The sequence below is a fragment of the Hippocampus zosterae genome, chromosome 20, assembly GCF_025434085.1.
Source record: "Hippocampus zosterae strain Florida chromosome 20, ASM2543408v3, whole genome shotgun sequence".
NCBI lineage: Eukaryota > Metazoa > Chordata > Actinopteri > Syngnathiformes > Syngnathidae > Hippocampus > Hippocampus zosterae.
In genome coordinates, this window is record NC_067470.1 from 11,023,371 (window position 1) to 11,046,162 (window position 22,792).

Below are 22,792 nucleotides of genomic sequence, written 5' to 3' on the forward strand. Positions count from 1 at the left end.
CCGTGTAGAACTGTCGTAGCACCTCCTGTGGCAGGCCATGCTTCCTCAGCAGCCTCAGGAAGTACATCCGCTGCCGGGCCCTTTTCAGGATGGAGATGGTGTTGACTTCCCACTTCATGTCCTGGGAGACTGTGATTCCCAGGAACTTGAAGGTCTCGACGGTTGACATAGGGCAGTTGGATAGTGTGAGGGGCAACTGAGGAGAAGAATGTTTCCTGAAGTCCACGATCATCTCTACAGTCTTGAGCGTGTTCAGCCCGAGGTTGTGTCGGCCGCACCAGAGCTCCAGCTGCTCCACTTGTTGGCGGTACGCAGACTCGTCGCCGTCTTTGATGATGACTGTGGTGTCATCTGTAAACTTTATGATTTTGACAGCTGCATCTGTTGAGGTGCAATCGTTTGTGTAGAGAGAAAAGAGCAGTGGCGAGAGGACACATCCCTGTGGGGCTCCAGTGCTGGTGGTGCGTATTGATGATGTTGTTGCTCCCAGTCTCACCTGTTGTGTCCGTCCCGTCAGGAAGCTGAGGATCCACTGGCAGATCGTAGGGGACACACCGAGGTGGAGTAGTTTGGGGGTGAGGAGTTCCGGGATGATGGTGTTGAACGCAGAGCTGAAATCCACAAACAGAATCCTTGCGTAGGTCCCTGTGCTGTCGAGGTGCTTGAGGATGTAGTGCAGACCTATGTTGACTGCATCTTCCACAGACCTGTTTGCCCGGTAGGCAAACTGGAGAGGGTCCAGCAGGGGTCCAGTGACGTTCTTTAGGTGGTTACACATACAGTACATTTGACAATAAAGTTTATCCAATCCAATCTAATCCAATCAGAGAGTGAGTCTCTCCATTCATTTTGCCCATGGTTTTACTGAAAAAAGAATGGTGCCACAAGGATTTGCATTGATTCCAGGAAGTTAAACTTCCAAACCATGAAACATGCATACACTCTGCCAACTCTGGAAGTCACATTCTCAGTATGTGCAAGATCCCAAAAGTTGGTTGGCGTGACGAATGCTTCAAAGACTGCTGAACAAAACAAAGTTAGGGTGACAGAAAGATTTTTGGGATTCAACACTGGTGTTGAAATTATCATGTTTTCGTGAGGATGAATTCACTATTTACACACACACTTTTCATTGAAGAAACAAAGCCAAGAGACTCTGAGGTAGGCTCTCTATTCTGTGGGGCTGAAGTAGCCGAGGTGGTTACTAAGATCCTTTGTGGCAAATCCAAGAGTTCCTAAAGGCTCTGGATGTTGTGATTCAGATTCTCAGATTCAGGAAGAAGAGTATGGTTTTCGTCTCGGAAATGAAACAGTACGCCACATGTACACCCACAGCAACGTCCTTGAATGGGCATTGGAGTTCGTCCAACCAGTCTACATGTGTTTTGTGAACTTTGAGAAGGCGTTTGACCAAGTCCCACTGGGACTTCTGTGGGGTGCGTTTCCGGAGTGTGGCGAACTGAGCTTCCTAAGATGGGCTGTTCAGACCCTGTACCACTGATGTTAGAGTTCGGTCTGCATTGCCGGCAGTAAAACAGATTAATTTCTAGTGATGGTTGGACTCCGCCATGGCTACCTTTTTTCAGCGATTCTGTGCATAAACCTCATGGAGAAAATTTCTCGGCACAGTCGAGGCATTGTGGGGGGTCCTTTTTGGTAGCATCAGTCTTGCATCTCAAACTGCGATCTTCAACTCTCACTGCAGCGATTCACAGCTCTGTGTGAAATGCTTGGCATGAAAATCAGCACCTCCAAATCTGAGCCTATGGTCGGAAGTTGGAATGGTGGAGCGCCCTCTCCATGTCAGAGATGGGATCCTTCCCAAGTGGAGGAATGTAAGTATCTTTGGGTGTTGTTCATGTGTGAGGGTGGGATGGAGCTTGATACTGACAGGTAGATTGGTGCAGCGTCTGCTACTGCAACGCAGACTCTGTGTCGGTTTGACATGGTGAAGAACGCGCTCGAATAAAAGGCGAAGTTTTCAATTGACTGGTTGATCTAGGTTTCTACTCTCACACATGGTCACGAGCTGTGGATTGTGACCAACAGAACATGATTCGAAATACAAGCGGCCAAAATTAGTTTTCTCCACAGGGTGTTGGGGCTCTCTCATAGATAGGGCGAGAAGCTCGGTCATAGGACTCGGGAGTTGAGCCGCTACTCCACATTCAGTAGATGGATGCCTTCCCTGGTGGGTTATTCCGTGCATGTCCCACTGGACACTGGACAGGAGGCCCTGGGCATGACCCAGGACATGCTGAAAAGACTATATTTGACGGCTGACATGGGAACACCTGGGCATCCTACAGGAAGAGTTGAATGATGTGGGAAAGAGAAGTCTGAGTTTCCCAGCTGAAGTTGTTGCCTCCGTAACACAACCCTGGATCAGCGGTAGAACATTGATGGATGGATTAATTTATCAATGTAAACACAAAAATGTCATATTTAAGAACTACCATTGTATGGATTTTGCCAAAGAACAAGCGGGCCCCCCACCATTAACTCATTTACACCCTTTGACGTCGAAATACGTCAATTAGCGCATAGCTGCTTCCTCCTCATGACATATTAATACGTCAATCACGTTTTTTCATGGCGGAGGGTGCAAGAGAGTCCGATGCAACTTCTCACAAAAGGATTAGGCTTGACGGCAATGTTAAATAGCAAAAAAATGGCCATCGGGTGGCAGTGGTGCAAAAATCCACCAGGATCACGCCGCAGAAGTAGTAGAAAGGGCGTATAGTGGAGGAGGGGCGTATGTGGATACTGGATTAGAACATTAGCAACTACCAACGATGGAGCAAAGGAAACAACTAACTAAAAAGGATTGTTTTTTTTCGGGATAAAAGCATCCTCGAAACAAAACAACAAAGGAGATGGTGTTTGTGTGGAAAAGAAGATGACGCTTCGGTCACGTAATCGAAAGCAGCACCCGTCAAACAAACGTCAGCCTGCGCAAACATGGCGCGCGTCACTTTTATGCATCGCTAACATATAGTATGCTTTATAGTATAGCATTCCCCGCATAATCCATCATTCCAGTAACACTAATCATTTATGTATGGTTGATGCGTCTCGTAGATTTGGATGAAAATATGCACCATAAATGTGCTGACTTGCGTGTCGCCATAGCTTTTAAAAAAACAAAACAAAACAAAACAAAAAAAACAGGACACATTTGGTCCGCTCAGCTCTAAAACCACTAGCGTTAAATTCATATTCCATTTCATTTCAAATTGGATGCTGAGCAACGTGGAATGAATGGTGTGAATAGCAATGTGCGAGCATGTATGTGTGTGTGGGACATGTTGAAATGTAAGTGGAAAACAACAATAAAAAAATAGAAAAATAAAAGTATGAAAATTGCACATACTTCTATAAATTACAGATTGTCCAACCAGAAGTCAAAAGATGACGACTCCTTGCTTTGGTGGTGGAATGAAATGTAAATAAAAGTATTGTACCTCACTCTGCAGCAAGATATATTTGCAAATTTTTACGTTTCTATAATTTATAGGTCGTGCATCTGGACATGGGGATATGGGGTTTACGTCATCAGGCACCGACAGGTATGGCAGCCTCGGTCACGCTCCCTAGTACTATCCCTGTTTTTGTCATTTTCGTTTGTTTTTGGCGACACTGAGCGGCTTACTTACACGAGGGAAAAATAAATTATTTTGCTACAAAAACATTATTTGTAATGTTCTTTTGTAGGAAGAACACATTATTGAGGTATTTGAGCTTTCAGTGTAAAACTTGAAATGATGCTTGAAATGCATTTCTCTGGATTTCTGCAGAAAATCTTCCTTTTCCATAAAACTTAGCAGTTTTCTAATGCTGATTGACAACGAACGGAGAAAGAAAGAAACAAACTTTTTTTCTACAGAAAGAAGAGAGTCTCACTTTTCTTATGACAGGTTGCATGTATATATAGCCATAGAACAGAAAATTCTGTGGGCCTTGCAAATAAGTCAAAAATCAGGAAAATGTGAAGGATTGAGGGGGTTGCTCCAGTGAAAAGTGGTATTCAATGAGTTAAGAGAGTTACTCCATGAGGCTTGTAGTGACTTCACAATGACAAACGCCTGTTCTGCTTTTATAATAACGTTCACAGTATGTCCTACTGAGCAAAAAAGACGCTTTCTCATTAAGGCCACTTCAATCCTGTCTGGAAGAAATCAACACCTGGATGGCACAAAATTTCTTGAATTTCAATGAAACGAAGACAGAGGTGATACTGTTTGGTCCCAGTGGCCCTTGTACATCCCATCCTGTAGACATGGGACTCCTGTCCCCTTAGCTTAAGTCAACAGTCTCAAACTTGGGTCTTAAACTGGACAGTGATTTCAACCTTGAGTGGCAAATTGGTGCCGTTAAATCCAGGTTCCTTCACCTTAGACAGCTGGCCAAAGTAAAACCTCTCCTCTCTTACGAGCACTTTGAGACAGTAATTCATGCCTTCGTCACATCCCGGCTCGAATACTGCAATGGCCTTTACTTTGGAGTGAGCCAATCCTCCATTAAGCGCCTCCAGCTGATCCAGAATGCCGCTGCTCGCCTCTTGACTGGTACTCGTAAGAGGGAGCACATAACTCCTCCTCTGGCATCCCTTCACTGGCTCGCTATACATTTTAGAGTTATTTTCAAGATCCTATTATTTGTTTTCAAATCTCTAAATGACCTCGTGCCACCTTACCTCTCTGAGCTCATCTGCCTCTACGCACCTGCCCGGCGGCTCAGGTCTGCGGACCTGACATTATTAGAAGTACCAATAACTAAACGGATATTCTGAAGGGGATCGAGCCTTTTCCGTTGCTGGTCCCTCTCTGGAATGACCCCCCACTGAACATTCGGCAAGCCCTCTCGCTGCCTATCTTTAAAACCTGCCTCAAAAACTCACTTGTATTCTTTGGCATTCGACTCAGCATGACTCAGATTTGTTCTTTGTTTTTGCTGTTTGGTGCTTTCTACTGTCTTTGTTACAGATTTGTTGCTATACTGTTGTATACGTTATTTGCTCCATGTACAGCATGTTGTATCCTCCTGACTACCAGTAGCTTAAATAGCATTAACTCCTGTTGTGCTCTAAAGAGCACATTCAGTGCTTTCCAATGATACGAAATTTGTAGGAGGTGGGGCTTTGTTATTTTGACTTCTCAATAGAAGAAAATGGCTTCCCTCAGTGCAAGCCCTTTTTATGGGATGATGAAAATTAATACTTTTTATCAAACACATTTTGTCTTGAAATGTTGTTGGCATTTTACTTACAAGACTATTATGAACACGTTAAATCGTTGTTTGTGTTGTTTTAAGTGTATTTGAGTCTAGATTTCAAGTGTTTAAAAAATGTAGTAGAATTTCAAAAATGTCTTTTGGAGTAGTCCTATTACTTCACACAGATTGGGGAATTTCAAAATAAATCTGAGCGGACAACATTTTTTTTCCCTGGTTGTCAGGAGGATATGCAGTGATGGCTGTTTGAAAGTGCTCTACAAATACACTTGAGTTGTGAGTTGAGTACAGAGATGAGAGCTGAGACACCAGTCTTTAATGTCAAATTTTAATAAAAATCAAATTAATACTAAATCCACAAGTCAAATTTCCCACATAGGTCATATTTGACCTCTTTCCAAATGCCGTATTACAGAAATATTACTGTCGAATGCAGGGGCTGACAGCACCTGATTGGTGCATGAAATAAAATAATAACAACACACAGCTCTGCAGCTAACAGGTAACGTGGCTGAAAACTGGAAGACATTCAAGCAACATTTTGAACTGTATTTGTCTGCGATTGAAGCTGATAAAAGGAGTGCAAAGATGAAAGAATCTGTGTTTTTACACATCGTGGGAGATGAAGCTCTAAAATGTGGAGTTTTAAATTTGGGAGTTTAAAAACAACTTCACATTTTCCGCTGAGGATGATAAAATTAAGATGTCAAAAAATAATGGAAAAGTTTGAGGCTTTCTGCATTCCAAAACGCAATGTGACGTTTGAAAGGCACAGATTCTTCACATGTGTACATACAGTTGGAGAAAATATTGACCAGTATGTAAATGAGCTAAGAAACAGATCACAGACACGTGAGTTTGGTGGATTAACAGAATCACTGATCAAGGAAAGAATTGTGTGTGGCATAAAAGATAATAATCTGAGAGAGAGCCTACTCAGAGAATCAGATCTGGACCTGGAGAAAGCTTTAGCGCTGTGTAGAGTCACCGAGTCCATGAAATAACTGGCTAAAGAGTTGCTAAATGATGCTAGCTGCAATGTGGATGCAGTGGAAAAAGATGCATGCAGATTCTACAAAGACAAGACCGCTGATGTGAAGAAAGGAGTGAGACAACCAAACAAAAATAGGATCTCCATTCAGACATCTTGTACTCAGTTTGTGCCCAGTTTAAAGCAGACTGATCACCATCCGGCTCAAGGCATCCCCCTTTAACATCACGGTTATTCTAGCCTATACATCTACTACAGACTACAGTGATAAATTATTGAAAACTTCTACAACCAGCTACAGGATATCATTGATAAGACACCCAAAAATAAATCTTAGTGGTACAAGGTAACTGGAATGCCAAAATTGGAGAAGACGCACAGACAATCTGGAGGGGCACATGCGGACCCTCATGCAACCAGCTGACGAATGACAGAGGTCTCCAACTCATAGTTTGCAGCTGCCAACAAACTTATGATTAAAAAAAACACTTGGAGAGCACAAGATTTCTCGAAGATGGACCTGGCACAACCCAGGTGGCCAATATCATAACCAGATTGACTACATCCTGGTCTCCAAATGCTTTCGAGCTGGAGTGAACATTGCTCACACTCGTACTTTCCCTGGTGTTGATATTGGAAGCGACCACGATCTGGCGATGATGGCATTCAAAGTGCACTTGAAAAAGATAACAAGACCAAATTCACAAGGCTGCGGTTCAACCTAGAGAAACTGAAGGAACCAACAGTAAAAGAGGAGTACCAGGCAATGATTGGAGGGAAGTTCACACCACTGACGATCCTTTATGAGAACGATCTCAACCTAGAAGCAACTGTGGGGGCATTCAACTCAATAGTATTTGAAACTGCAAGCAAAATCTTAGGAAAACATCAGCGCCCCAAGAAACTAAGAGATTTTAGACAGGTGGACAGACTACTGTTTTGAAATTTATAACCACCAGCTCAACGAGACCCAAAAGTCCTGAATTGCCCTGTGCCAACAACAGAAGAGGGCTCACAATCCATCCTTAGAGAATCCATCCTTAGAGAAGAAGTCGAAGCAGCAGTAAAATCACTGAAACAAGGCAAATCAGCAGGTAGTGACAACATACCTGCAGAATTAGTGCAGGCAAGAGGAGAGGCAATCATCACCACTCTTACCACCATTTGCAACAACATCTGCAACACTGGGATATGGCCATCCTCTTGGACACCGTCAGTGATCATCACTTTGCCCAAGAAAGGGAATCTTCAGCACTGTAACAACTACCGCACCATCAGCTTGATCAGCCATTCAAGCAAAGTGATGCTGAAGATACTGTTGAACAGACAGAAACTCGAAGCTGAGACCATCATTGCGGAAGAACAGGCTGGTTTCAGAGCGAAGAGAAGCACCACAGAACAGATCTTCAACCTGAGGATAATCTCCGAGAGATATCTTCAGCACCTACATCACCTCTCCCACGTATTCGTCGATTTCAAGAAGGCCTTCAACAGACAGAGTTTGGCTGCCTTGTGGTCCACCATGCAGAAATATAACATCAACACCAACCTTGTCAGGGTGATCGAAGAACTGTACAATAAAGTGACAAGTGCTGTCCTCCTGAACGGTAATAGAGGCGACTGGTTCCACACTGCTGTTGGAGTGCGCCAGGGATACATCTCCCCTACCCTCTTCAATATTTTTCTAGAAAGAATTATGAATGACGCCCTAGAAGATCATGAAGGGACAGTTTCTATCGGAGGAAGAACCATCACAAACCTCTGATTTGCTGATGACATTGATGGCCTCGCAGGAAACGAAGAAGAACTGGGAAGCTCGGTGAAACAACTAGACAAAGCATCCTCTGTATTTGGCATGGAGATCAGTGCTAACAAGTCCAAACTCATGACAAACAACCCTCAAGGAATCACGACTGAAATCAAAATCAATGGGATCAAACTTGACATTGTGAAAACCTTCCAAGTACCTGGGTTACATCCTCTCAGATGAAGGCTTCAGACTAGAAATACTGGCAAGGATAGCACAAACAACAACAGTGGCGACAAAACTCCAATCCATCTGGAGAGACAAAAGCATCAGTCTGCGCTCCAAAATCCACCTAATGCGCTCACTTGCCCTCTCAGTCTTCCTATATGCCTGTGAATCATGGAACCTAACGGCGGAGCGACAAAGAAGAACACAAGCGATGGAAATGAAATGCTATAGGAAGATCCTAAACATCCACTACACTGTGTCATGGTTTTGTTTTTCGGTCTGGCCAGCAGGTGGCATGAGCGGTCTTCGGGGTTGCCGTGGTTAAAGTCCCACAATACCGTCATCTCCTGGGAACTTCCCGCTATCGAGAATTGAAGTCCGTTTTGTTATGCTCACTGTTTGCAGTTGGCAGCCGACAACAGAAGGCCCGGCACGTAACAATCCACCTGAAGCGATATGTTTGGACAATGTCCCGAGTGCATACCATGATCTGCGTCAAGTGTTTAGCAAAGACTCAGTCTTTGCCGCTGAACCGACCATCTAATTGTGCCATTGAATTAATTCACAATGCCCCTCTTCCGAGTTTACGTCTTTATCAGGTTTCTCACGCGGAACGAGAAGCGTTAAGAGAGTATATTGACAGCTCACTCCCAGCTGGCCTTATCAGGCCTTCCCGATCCTCTTTGGGGGCGAGGTTTTTTTTCATAGAAAAGAAAGACAAGTCGTTACCCCCTTGTGTCGACTATCGGGGGTTGAATGAGATTACCATTCAAAATAAATATCCCCTCCCATTGTTAGATTCAGCGTTCGCCCCTCTCTCTGCCACTATATTCCCCAAATTAGATCTGCGCAGTGCTTACCATCTGGTCCGTATTCGGGAGGGGGATGAATGGAAGACGGCATTCAAGACACCTTTGGGGCATTTTGAATACTTGGTCATGCCATTCGGGTTAACCAACGTGCCGGCCGTATTCCAGAGTCTCATTAATGATGTGTTAAGAGATTTTTTGAATGTATTTTGTTTTGTCTATTTGGACGACATTTTGATCATTTAAGATATCCTTTATTTGTCCCGCAATGGGGAAATTACAATCAGAATTCAGAAAGGAAAAACGCTGGGTAGGGAGAGGGAAAAAAAACCACGCTCAGACTATCCTCTTCCGAGGATAATTTAAGTCCAGGATAAAAAAAAGACCCTAGCACATGAATAAGCATATGACAGTTATAACAAGTCACAAGACATAACATGTATAAGGGGGAGGATGAATGGGAAGGGGGAGGGGAGTGTAGGAGGGGGGTGACCACGACGCGGCCGCCTGACCAGCTGCACGGCCATGTGCGCTCCGCAGGTCAAGCCACGTCACAGGGGAAAAAGAACCAGAGCGATGAAGACAGTGATAACAAGGATGTGTATGCGCATGTGCTTGTCCATTCGTGTATGTGTATGCATGTACAGGTCATAGCTGCTTCGTCGAGGTCTGCTCATCATGAAGACAGTCCCGGCTTATCAGTCCATGGCCGAGAAGGAGGTGGGTGGTGGTGGGGGTCCTAGACTCCATGCGTATTTCCATCCAGGGGAAAGGCCAGATGGCGTTGTTTGTTTTGGAGAGTTTTTTTCACGTACTCTTCAAGAGCACTAACACCATGTGCGACTTATTCTACGACTGTTGGAAAACCGGCAAGGCTGAGAAATGCGAGTTTCATGTCGAGTCCATTTCATTCCTGGGGTTTGTTATTGAGAAGGGGCAGCTGAGAGCTGACTCTGCCAAATTTAAAGCGGTGGTGGAGTGGCCTACGCCTACCACTAGGAAGCAGTTGCAACGTTTCTTGGGTTTTGCTATTTTTTACTGCCGGTTTATCCTTCTGGATACCACCCGCAGTCCAACGGACAAACAGAACACGCTAATTAGGACTTGGAAGCAGCGCTGCGCTGCGTGTGTCTCCATCCCCCCTCAACTTGGTCGACCTGCCGTGGGTGTAATAGGCCCACAACACCCTCGTCTTGTCTGCCACCGGTCGGTCTCCATTTATGTCGGCTTATGGTTATCAGACTCCTCTGTTTCCTTCCCAGGAGGGTCAGGTGGAACTCCCGTCCATACCGCTCCACCTGAAAAGGGCACGTATGTGGAGAGAGACCAGGGCTGCGCTGTCGCGCACGGCCACGAGGAACCGGTAGATTGCAGACCGCCGCCGTTGCCCTGCGCCTAGCTATCAGGTGGGGCAGAAAGTGTGGCTGTCAACGAAGGATCTGCAACTGGCTGGGACATCACGCAAGTTGGGGCCTCGCTTCTCAGGACCGTTCGAGGTAGAGTCGATCAATAGCCCCGTCTCCGTCAGGCTGCGGCTGCCACCCTCTATGAAGGTTCACCCCGTCTTCCACGTTTCCCTCCTCTTCCGCGGATTGTTGAAGGCGACCCAGTGTACACAGTGAGGGAAATCTTGGACATAAAGGCGTATGCTAAGAGCGAAAGGGACATAGACTCCCTGATCCACACAACCAGGATCTACAGCAGCGACATCGGGATGTCATTCGGGCTTGAGAAATGTATTCGAATGGTGACTAAGAGAGGAAAGGTAGTCCGCACTGAAGGGCTCTCACTCCCTGAAGGAACAATAGCAGACATTGAGGACAGTTACAAGTACCTCGGTATACCACAAGCCAATGGCAACCTTGAACTGGCAACAAGGAAACCGGCTACGGCCAAATACCTCCAGCGAGTGAGGCAAGTCCTAAGAAGCCAGCTCAATGGCAAGAATAAGACCCGGGCAATAAACAGCTATGCCCTGCCAGTGATCAGATACCCTGGAGGAATAATAAGGTGCAGGCCCTGAGCACCAGAGCCATTGAGGCCCAGATATACCACACCAGACAAGACCCAAGGTGTAGGTTGTGCAAAGAGGCACCTGAGACGATCCAACACATAACTGCAGGGTGTCCTCCAAACTCCTTGGCTTACTCGCAGTTGGAGGGTTCCCCCCGAACGGGGGGACAAATCAAGGAACCAATCCCTGCACACCGAACGGGGTGCCCTTACGGCCGTTTTTTTTTTTTCGGCTAACCGCCCCCTGAACCTGGCAGGGTGGCGGGCGGACCTTTTGCTCCAGGCGGGGGACATAGAGACAAATCCGGGGCCCACACAGACACTCTCACGCACGCAACAAACACACACACAACAAACTACCTGGACATGCGACATTTGCACACAACAGATTACAAGAAGACAGACATCCTTCAGATGCAACCACCACACACCACACTGGGTACACAAACATTGCACAAACATAAACACTAGACAATACAACATAACATGGAAATGCAGACTACATCCCAAAACACCACCACGAACAACAACACCTCGTAGGACACCAACAGGCAGCAGAGCACAAACAGACCAAAACAACACACTCGCCTCACCAACACTACCCTCAAACGCAACACGGACAGACAACTCCAACAGAGATACAACAAACACAAGACCACCCCCCCAAACCTGGACCTGCAATAGCTGCAATAGAATCATCACACGCAGACAAACCTCACTCAGATGCAACTCAACACACCCACACTGGATACACAGACATTGCTCCGGCATCACCACCCGCCAATACACAAACACGTGGACATGCAGAACACACACGCAAACAACAAACACCCCAACACCACAACCCCCGAACAACCCACAAAGAACAACATCCACCAACAAAAACAACAAACACACACTGACCATACTACAAATAAACATCAACGGCATCCAAAACAAGAAAACAGAACTAGAAGAACTTGCCTTACAACAGCACGCAGACATCATCACCATACAAGAAACCAAACTAGAAAAACAACACAACACACCTCGTCTCACCAACTACACCAGCATTAGGAAAGACAGAGAACACAAGGGAGGAGGAGGACTGCTCACATACATTCACAAATCAGTCACATTCACTCCCATGACCATCCCCAACAACATTAACACCAACACTACAGAAATTCAAACCGTAAAGATTCACATAACCAACCACAAAAGACTACACATATGCAACATGTATATACCCCCCAGAGATACCACCCGACCAGACCACGCCACAGAAGACACAGACATCGCCAACACCTTCCAATACATACTCGCTGAACAACACCATTCTAACCGCAGACATCAACGCTCACTCAACACAATGGCACTCTCCCTACGACGACCACAGAGGCACCCTCATTGCAGACATACTACAGAACTCCCAACAAATCACTCTAAACGCAAACACACCTACCAGAAAACCTACAAACATCAACCAACAACCAACATCACCGGACATCACAACAGCCAGCAACAGCATCACAAACAGAACAACATGGACCACAATACACGCACTCAGTTCGGACCACCTTCCTATCAAAATCACACACAACACGCGTGCTCCTTTCCGCCTACAACAACACCTTCAAACTTACACAAATTACAGGAAAGCAGACTGGGAAGGATACACCTCTGAAATAGAATCAGCACTGGAGAACTTAACCATACCTGACAACATCCACACAGCCAACACCATGCTCACAAACCTCATACTTACAGCAGACAAACACCACATACCCCACGGAAAAATAAAAAGCAAATCACTTCTCCTACCACAACACATCAGAACACTCATCAGCCAAAGAAACGACATCAGACAACAAAACCACCAAGACCCACGCATCACAGACCTAAACAAAGAAATAGACACACAAATCCAAAAACACAAACAAGAGCTATGGAAAGAACACTTAACGGATGCATGGAACCACAGACACAAACAATACATACTCTGGAACACAGTAACAAGACTATCAAACAAAGAACAAAAAGCACCAGAAAACATCACAATACAGTTCGGACAACACACGGCAATATCCAACAAACAAAAAGCATGAGCATTCAACAAACAATTCACCAACATAATACAACACAAAACCAACAGAACATACAGACAACTACAACGCAAAATACGAAAACTCAACACCACGCCCATAACCATCACAGAACAACAAGTCAAACAAGCACTACAACGCTCCAAAAACAACAACTCCACAGGCCCAGACAACATAAACATCAGACATCTGAAACACCTAGGCCCCAAAGCAATAACACTACTCACACACACTTACAACACATCACTCAACACCAACACCATCCCCGCAATATGGAAGACTGCAAAAATAATCCCAATACCAAAACCCAACAAAAACCACGCACTCGGCCCATCCTACAGACCAATAGCACTACTCAGCCCAATAGCCAAAACAATGGAAAAGGTAATACTACCCTTCATTACCAACAACACTCAACTACCCTCTCACCAACACGGCTTCCGAAAACAACACTCCACAACCACAGCACTACACCACATACACAACATCATAGCCACAGGTTTCAATCAACAAAAACCACCACAACGAACAGTTGCCATAGCCCTAGACATGTCCAAAGCCTTTGACACGGTAAACCTACACACACTCACAAACAAACTCAACAACACTAACACCCCAAACATCATCATCAAATACATCTTCAACTACATAAGGGGACGCAGACAATACACTCAATACCGGGGGGAAACATCAGAACACAGAAACACGAAAACGGGGGTACCACAGGGGGGAGTACTTTCACCAACACTATTCAACATATACATGGCAGACTTACCACAACCACCTCCAAATGTACACACAGTTACATATGCAGACGACATCACCATTCTATCCACACATATCAAACCACAACAGGCACAACAACAAGTACAAAAATATCTCCACGACATATACAACTGGACAAAACAGAACCAACTCACACTCAACGCAGGCAAAACCACCACCACTCTGTTCACACCGGATCCGGCAGAATACAGCAACAGGCTCACTTTACAAATAGATAACACCACCCTACCCACAGTCCGCGAACCCAAAATACTGGGATTAACATGGGACCCCAAACTCACCTTCTCAAAACACACACAACACACTCTAACCCGCGCCAAGCAATCAAACAAAATACTTAAAGCCTTAACAACCACTCACTGGGGAAAATCCAAAGAAACTATACTCACCACATACAAAGCAACCACACTCACACGCCTCGAATACGCAAACACTATATGGTCACCAACACTATCGGACACAAACAAGACAAAACTCCAGACCACACAGAACACAGCACTCAGAATAGCAACAGGATGCACACAAGACACAAACATACAACACTTGCATGAGGAAACAAAAACTCTCCCACTGAACACCCATCTAAAACTACACGCATCGCAAATCAGACAAAAAGCCCAACACCCAACCCACCCACTACACCCACTCACTCAACAACCACCACCACCCAGACAAAAGAAACAAACAATCTTCCACAACAACAACTACACACACAACAAAGACACAGCACCACAGGACACCAACAACGACACCATAAAACAGAACATGAAAGACATACACACCCACTTTGTACAAACACACTTGGACACCAGACAACACAACAAAGTAATACATGCACCAGCACCAGAAATAGACCCATCAGAGCAAGACCTACCACACAGAACCAGACAACTCCTAGCACAACTCCGAACCAACAAATCACCAGCCCTCCACTCCTACCTACACAACATTACACCGGACACACACCCAACACCACTCTGTGCGCTATGCGGCACGCAAGTGCACGACTCACAACACCTGTTCACCTGCACAAACATACCCACCACACTGACTCCGGAGGACCTCTGGCGAAACCCAAGCGGAGTGGCGGCCCTGCTCGCCCGCTGGGCGGCGGAGGGGGGTCTGGGGATCCGGGAGACGGAGTGAGGGCCCGGTCCCCCAATGTCGGGGCACGGGTGGGGTCGACAACAACACAACACAACAACAGGTTGTAAGATGCTGGCAGGGAAAGCCTACATGGAACGCCATAACCAGGTGGCTGGCATAGTCTACCGAAACATCTGTGCGAAGTATGGACTGGAAACCCCAAGGTCAAAATGGGAAACACCTCCGAAGGTGGTGGAGAATGACAGTGCGAAGATCCTGTGGGACTTCCAGATCCAGACTGACAAGATGGTAATGGCGAACCAACCAGATATCGTGATCATAGATAAAGGGCAGAGGAAAGCCGTTGTAGTGGATGTAGCGGTCCTAAATGATGGAAACATCAGAAAGAAGGAACATCATCATCATCATCATCATCATCATTTATTAGCTATATATGTATACACATAACAGAATTCAACAGGTGCGGACGCATGCATAAATTGCTAGGATCAAACATAAGAACATAAGAAACTCGAGAAATACCAAGGGCTCAGAGAGAAACTGGAGAGAGCCTGGAAGGTAAAGGTGACAGTCGTGCCTGTGGTGGTCGGAGCACTCGGGGCAGTGACCCTCAAACTAACAACATGGGACATCTCAGTCCAGAAATGTGCAGTGCTGGGAACAGCAAGGATACTGCGCAGAACCCTCAAGCTTCCTGGCCTCTGGTAGAGGACCCGAGCTGAATGAGGGACGGACACCACCCGAGGGGTGAGATGAGGATTTATTTATTTTTTTTCCCCAAGATGGCGCCTGAGTAGGCAGCCGTCGGCAAGTGCTCTTCAAGAGCATTGCTTTTTTGTTCTTTTTTGTCTTTTGTTTTGTCACATGTTTGTTGTTTCATTGTGTGGACCTGATATGGACTGTTTTCAGTGTTTTTTGGCCACGACATTCATCAAAGGAGAAGTATCTGTGCTTGGTGGTTGCGCCTTTTCGGCAGCACGCCTGTACTAGCACAGATTTTGATTGGGAGGAATGTGGCGCCATTGACTGTCGGTGCTGGACAGACCTGGGGCGCTTGTGTTCTTTACGCCTGTAATGGGCAGCATTTTTCACAACCCCGTTTTGTTAAGTGGTTATGTCGGCGCTGTGGGACAATCGGCGTTGGTGCGGCTGGATGGATGGCTGCTGAAGTTGAGGATGAGGAGAGAGGACCGTTGGCGCAGAGCGCCGATGCTTATTTGGAACCGAGAGTCGCCGCTCGGAATTGAAATTGATTTCCATGGGACAGGAGAAGTGAACCAATCTCTTTTTTCGTCAATGGATGCTACAGCTTCTTGTTGACTTTGAAACTTAGCTTATAGCCGACGTGTGCACATTTTGAGCATGACGTCTGATCCACTGGTTAAAGGACACTTTGATTCTCTCCTCTTTAATCTCACACTGCTTCAAACAACAAAGCATGTGACGGAAAAGTGGTTAGGACTGCACGACTGCCCGTGTTTTATGTTATGTGTTGTGTTTATTATTTTACTTTGTTAACTATTTTGTTAGGCGCTTTGTTATAGCTGCCGCTGTTGTGAAAGCACTATATAAATCAACATTTATTGTATTGTATTGTATATTTGCAAAGGCCGTGTACAGCAACTGTCTTGTCATGATCTACTTCCTTTGAAAATCCAAGCTGTTCCCACAAAATGCATACCGATCGGTCGCCCATGCAGCATTGGGTCTTTCTGACCACAATTTAATCCACTTAATACCTACATACAGACAGAAACTCAAATGTGTTAAGCCGGTTGTTAAGACTGTGAAAAAATGGACAGATGAAGCAAAGCTAGCTCTACAAGAATGCTTAGACTGCACTGATTGGGGCGTCTTTGAAACTTCAACGGGCACACTGGATGAATACACAGACACTGTAACATCATACATCAGTTTCTGTGAGGACATGTGTGTACCAACGAAGTCCTTCCGCTCCTTCAACAATAACAAGCCATGGTTTACTCCCAAACTCAGACAACTCGGGAAAGAGAAAGAGGCCGCATTTAGAAGTGGAGATCGGGCACTGTACAAACATGCCCGAAACCAATTGACAAAGGAAATTAACATCGCTAAGAGAAGCTATGCAGAGAGGCTGAAAAACCAGTTCTCTGCTAACGACTCTGCATCTGTATGGAATGGCCTGAAAGCAATCACTAACTATAGAATGCCATCCCCCCAAACAGTGAACAATAAGGGTCTTGCTAATGAACTAAACATGTTTTTCTGCCGATTTGAAAAGGACACCCCCATTTCCCACACACACCCACCTCTACCAGAAACCACTCTACCTACCCCCCCCCCCCCCGACCCTCTTTTTCTCCACTACAGATCCACGAACAGGACGTGAGACGGCTCTTCAAGCAGCAAAAGATCAAGAAAGCTCCGGGGCCCGACAAAGTGTCCCCCTCCTGCCTGAAAGTCTGCGCTGACCAGCTGGCTCCGGTCTTCACACAAATCTTCAACAGATCCCTGGAACTGTGTGAGGTCCCATCCTGCTTCAAACAGTCTACAATCATCCCAGTTCCCAAGAAATTGGCAACATCGGAACTGAACAACTATAGGCCTGTCGCCCTGACGTCTGTGGTCATGAAGTCCTTTGAACGCCTTGTGCTGAACCACCTAAACAACGTCACTGGACCCCTGCTGGACCCTCTCCAGTTTGCCTACCGGGCAAACAGGTCTGTGGAAGACGCAGTCAACATAGGTCTGCACTACATCCTCAAGCACCTCGACAGCACAGGGACCTACGCAAGGATTCTGTTTGTGGATTTCAGCTCTGCGTTCAACACCATCATCCCGGAACTCCTCACCCCCAAACTACTCCACTTCGGTGTGTCCCCTACGATCTGCCAGTGGATCCTCAGCTTCCTGACGGGACGGACACAACAGGTGAGACTGGGAGCAACAACATCATCAATACGCACCACCAGCACTGGAGCCCCACAGGGATGTGTCCTCTCGCCACTGCTGTTCTCTCTCTACACAAACGATTGCACCTCAACATAAAGTTCGCAGACGACACCACGGTCATCGGTCTCATCAAAGACGGCGACGAGTCTGCGTACCGCCAACAAGTGGAGCAGCTGGAGCTCTGGTGCAACCAACACAACCTCGGGCTGAACACGCTCAAGACCGTAGAGATGATCGTGGACTTCAGGAAAGATTCTTCTCCACAGTTGCCCCTCACACTATCCAACTGCCCTGTGTCACCATCGAGACCTTCAAGTTCCTCGGAATCACAGTCTCCCAGGACATGAAGTGGGAAGTCAACACCATCTCCATCCTGAAAAGGGCCCGGCAGCGGATGTACTTCCTGAGGCTGCTGAGGAAGCATGGCCTGCCACAGGAGGTGCTACGACAGTTCTACACGGCAGTCATCAAATCAATCCTGTGTTCTTCCATCACGGTTTGGTTTGGGGCCGCCACAAAAAAGGACAAAATCCGACTTCAACGGACAGTTAGGACTTGCACACTGCAAGAATCAAGACAAGGGCACGGAAAATCCTCCTGGATCCCCCGCACCCTGCCCACCACCTTTGTCAGCCACTCCCCTCAGGGAGACGCTACAGATCCATGCGCACCAAATCCAGTAGACACTTAAACAGCTTCTTCCCTCTAGCCATTAACTCCTTAAACAGTCACTGACGTAGTCACTCTTCTTGCACCACAAAATAATACCACAAAACTACTGGTTACTATAAAATGGTTAAATGATTTTGTTGTTTACGATGATACTAGTGCAGCGTGTTATACCGGAGACAAATTCCTTGTGTGTTCTACATACTTGGCCAATAAAGATGCTTCTGATTCTGATTCTGACAAAAGCAAATACATTGGTTCATCCTAAACATCTTTTTTTTCAATGTCACAAAAATCCTGGCGCTGACCTAAGATGACATTAAATAAAAGTTCATAAATAAAAGCGCTGATTGGAAATGACATGCAATAAAAATTTATAAACAAAGAATATTAGAAATATGAGGACAATTTTATTTTGTCAATTATAGCGATTTGATAAATATATAAATGATGTGTGCTGATCATTGGGCCAGACACATCGATTAAATTGATTTATCATTCCACTCAATGTACACACGCATGTACAGGGAGACAGAGACCGACATGGCACTCACTTCTTCAATAGTATGAGAAACAGATTGATCCTAAAAGCAAATGACTTGTGTGAGTGGATGATGTGTTACGATTTTTCTGTTCGCTACTTTTCTGTTCATGCGGGGGCAAACAACGGCCCGCGACCCGGATCCAACCTGTTGGTCTTCTTAATCTGGCCCGCCGAAGGTTGGTACACAAGATTTGATGTGAATGACTGCCTTAATTCCATATGGACTTGTAATGACAGGCATTATAACGCCAGGTGGTGCATTGACTTGACATTGCAGAACACAGGAAGGCCGGGGAAGAGGAAGAGAGAGAGGGAGTGAGAGAGGGAGAGATCTTATCTACCACCAACGGATTTCTGTCAAATGGAAATTCCGAAACCCGGTGAAAAAAAATGCATTCAACTTTGTACGACTATATTACATTAACGATGATTCATAACAATGGAAGTTTCGGGTACTGGAAGCCCGCAGTCGCGCCAAGTCAAGCAACTCCCCTTCAATACGAAGGAATAACTGTGTCCACGCTGCTATTTTCTGTCACTGATGCATCTGATTAAGCAAAGCGCGTTACAAAGTACGAAACAATCAAGAGACGCTTGGAGTTGGAGTTTACAAGACTTTGAAAAACAACAAAGCAATTATTTCTCAGTCCGATTCTGGCCATTTCCCTGCTCAGAGTGAATTGCTTGCGGCTCAGCGGACATTTGAGTAAATGAACATTTCCTGGAATAGTTTGACTGCTGACTGATTATTATTATTATTTTTATTCAGCAGCCTGACAGCAGTCGGTAGGAACGAGCGGCGGTATCTTTCCTTCTTGCGGCGCGGGTGTAACAGTCTCTGGCTGAAGGAGCTACCGAGTGCTGTCAGGGCGGGCTGGAGGGGCTGGGAGGGACTGTCCATCATAGCTTTTAGCTTAGTTAGCATCCTCCTGTTGCCCACCTCCTCCAGAGTGTCGAGGGAGCAGCCCAGGACAGAACTGGCCTTCCTGACCAGCCGCTCCAGTCTCTATCTGTCCCGGGCCGAGATGCTGCCTGACCAGCAGACAATGCCATAATGGATGGCCGAGGCCACCACTGAGTTATCGAAAGTCTTAAAGAGTGACCCCTGAAACCCAAAAGACCTCAGTTTCCTGAGTAGGAAGAGTCGGCTCTGTCCTTTCCTAATCAGGGTGTCCGTGTTCGTAGACCAGTCCAGTTTGTTGTTCTTAAGAACACCTAGGTACTTGTAGGTCACCCTCTCTATGTCCGTACCATGGATGTTCATCGGTGCTGGTGAGGACTGTTTCCTGTAGAAATCCACAACCAACTCCTTAGTTTCCCTAGGGTTGATCTGGAGGAGATTCTGCTGGCACCAGTCCACAAAGTCCTTCATCAGTCCCTTGTACTCCCGATGTTCCCCCTCTGTAATGAGGCCAACAATCGCAGAGTCATCGGAGAACTTCTGAAGGTGGCAGTTTGGAGTAGCGTGTCTGAAGTCCAAGGTGTAGAGGATGAACAGGAATGGAGCCAGAACAGTTCCCTGCGGCGCTCCAGTGCTGCAGAGAAGCCTGTCCGACTCACAGCTCTGCAACCTCACGTACAGCGGCCGGTTTGTGAGGTAATCTATGATCCATGCTGTGAGATGGTGGTCCACTCCGGCGTTCTGCAGTTTGTCTCCCAGTAAGTTGGGCTGGATGGTGTTGAAGGCACTGGAGAAATCAAAGAACATGATTCTCACAGTGCTCCCAGCCTTCTCCAAATGTGACAGCACTGAGTGGAGGAGGTAGATAATGGCGTCTTCCATGCCGATGCCAGGCTGATAGACAAGCTGCAGCGGGTCCAGTGCCGAGATCACCAGTGGTCAAAGGTGGGCGAGGACGAGTCTCTCCAGCGATTTCATCAGGTGAGATGTCAGTGCCACCGGTCTGTAGCTGTTCAGCTCCTTAGGGTGGGGGGTCTTGGGACTGGGACCAGGCAAGAAGTTTTCCACAGCTGTGGAGCTCTGCCCAGCTTCAGGCTTACAGCTGGTCAGAGCAGGTCCTGAGGAGCCGGGAACTGATCTTGTCTGGACCTGCTGCCTTCCTCACGTTCATCTTCCTCAGTTGGTTCCTCACCTGCTCTGTTGTGAAGGACAGGCAGGAACCAGGTGACAGACTGGGTTGTTGAGAGCTGGTCGAAAGAGGAGGGGCAGGAGAAGAAGTCCTCAGTGAGAGTGGGTGCAGTTGGTTGGGGGAAGGGACAGACGACTGGTCAAAACAGTTGAAAAAACGGTTCAGTTCATCTGCCCAGTCCTTGTACTTCTCAGTAATGCCTTTGGGCCGTCGTGGCCTGAGATGGTTTTCAGGCCTCTCCAGACACCACTGACATTGCTCGCCTGTAACTGGTCCACCAATTTCATCCTGTATGTCTTCTTCCCCTCTCTGATCTTTCTTCTCAGCCGAATCTGCACGGCCTTCAGCTTCTCTCTGTTTCTCGACATAAAAGGTCTCGTCTTCTCCTTTAGGAGGGCCTTTATGTCGGGATTAATCCATGGTTTGTTGTTGGAAAAACACAGCACAGTTCTGGTGGGTACGGTGTTCTCCTCACAGAAGTTTATGTAGTCCGTAATGGTGTCAGTGAGTGCATCAATGTCCTCCCCATGAACCTCCCTGAAGAGTTCCCACCTGGTTGTGTCGAAGCAGTCCCGCAGAGCATCTTCAGCTTCCGTGGACCATTTCATGACCATTCGGGTCACAGTTGGCTGCCTGTGCACCAGGGGTTTGTACACATGCTCGAGAAATACCAAGTTGTGGTCTGCTCTTCCAAGAGGGGGAGGGGGAGGAGTTTATATGCCTCCTTAGTATTGGCATAAAAAAATTCCCAAATTTTATTTTCTCTAGTGGCACAGGTTACATATTGCGTGAAGGTTGAAAGGGAGGACAACAGAGAGACATGGTTGAAGTCCCCAGAGATGAACAGCAGGGCGTTGGGGGACTGTGTTTGCAGCTTGTTCACGACAGTCATCAGGGCATCACACGCTGCATCACAATTAGCCGACGGGGGGACGTACACTGTCACAGCTATGACGTGTGAGAATTCCCTCGGGAGATAATGGGACATGAGGCTAATGGCTAGCAGCTCAATGTCCCGGCTGCAGAGTTTGTCTTTGATCGTGATATGCCCCGGATTGCACCATTTGTCGTTCACAAAAGCAGCCAGTCCCCCACCTTTTCTCTTTCCACTCCCTTCATTCCTGTCCACACGTATGAGTTGGAAACCTTCCAACTCGGCATGTGTGTCGAGTGATCGCTGTTAGCCACGACTCCGTGAGTAGCATTAGGGTAGCCTCGCGGTACTCCCTTTGATGTTGCGTTATCGCCGCCAGCTCATCCATATTGTTACGGAGCAATCTTACATTCCCTATGATTACGGACGGGAGGACATGTCTGTATCTTCTCCTCCTTGTGCAGCGCTCCTTCCCAGCTCGACACCCTCGTCTGCTCCTCTTCAACTCGCGTGGGATATCAGGTTTGTCACCGGCCAGTAGCCTGCTGTTAGCCCGCCATGCTAACAGCTGGTACTTACTGTAAACAATGGGGTTGCGTGTGCTCTCGGGATCCCCGTTCACAGGATACGTAAAAAGATAAAAGCAAATACAGGAGATGAGCAGAAATGAAGCTGCCCCCCCCCTCG

At 46.6% G+C, this 22,792-nt stretch overlaps 2 protein-coding genes across 2 annotated transcripts in view; both read right to left on the reverse strand.

Annotated features, from left to right (window-relative positions):
• LOC127593083 (uncharacterized) overlaps window positions 1–20,955 on the reverse strand; it is a 43,618-nt gene extending 22,663 nt beyond the window's left edge. Inside the window, exon 1 of the mRNA XM_052054308.1 lies at window positions 20,082–20,955. Coding sequence (XP_051910268.1) covers window positions 20,148–20,924 — 777 coding nt within the window. The 5' untranslated portion in view covers window positions 20,925–20,955 and the 3' untranslated portion in view covers window positions 20,082–20,147. The remainder of the gene's footprint in view (window positions 1–20,081) is intronic.
• Window positions 1–22,792, reverse strand: part of LOC127593454 (phospholipid-transporting ATPase ABCA1-like) — a 139,214-nt gene that overhangs the window by 88,498 nt on the left and 27,924 nt on the right. The gene's annotated exons all lie outside the window — the stretch shown is intronic.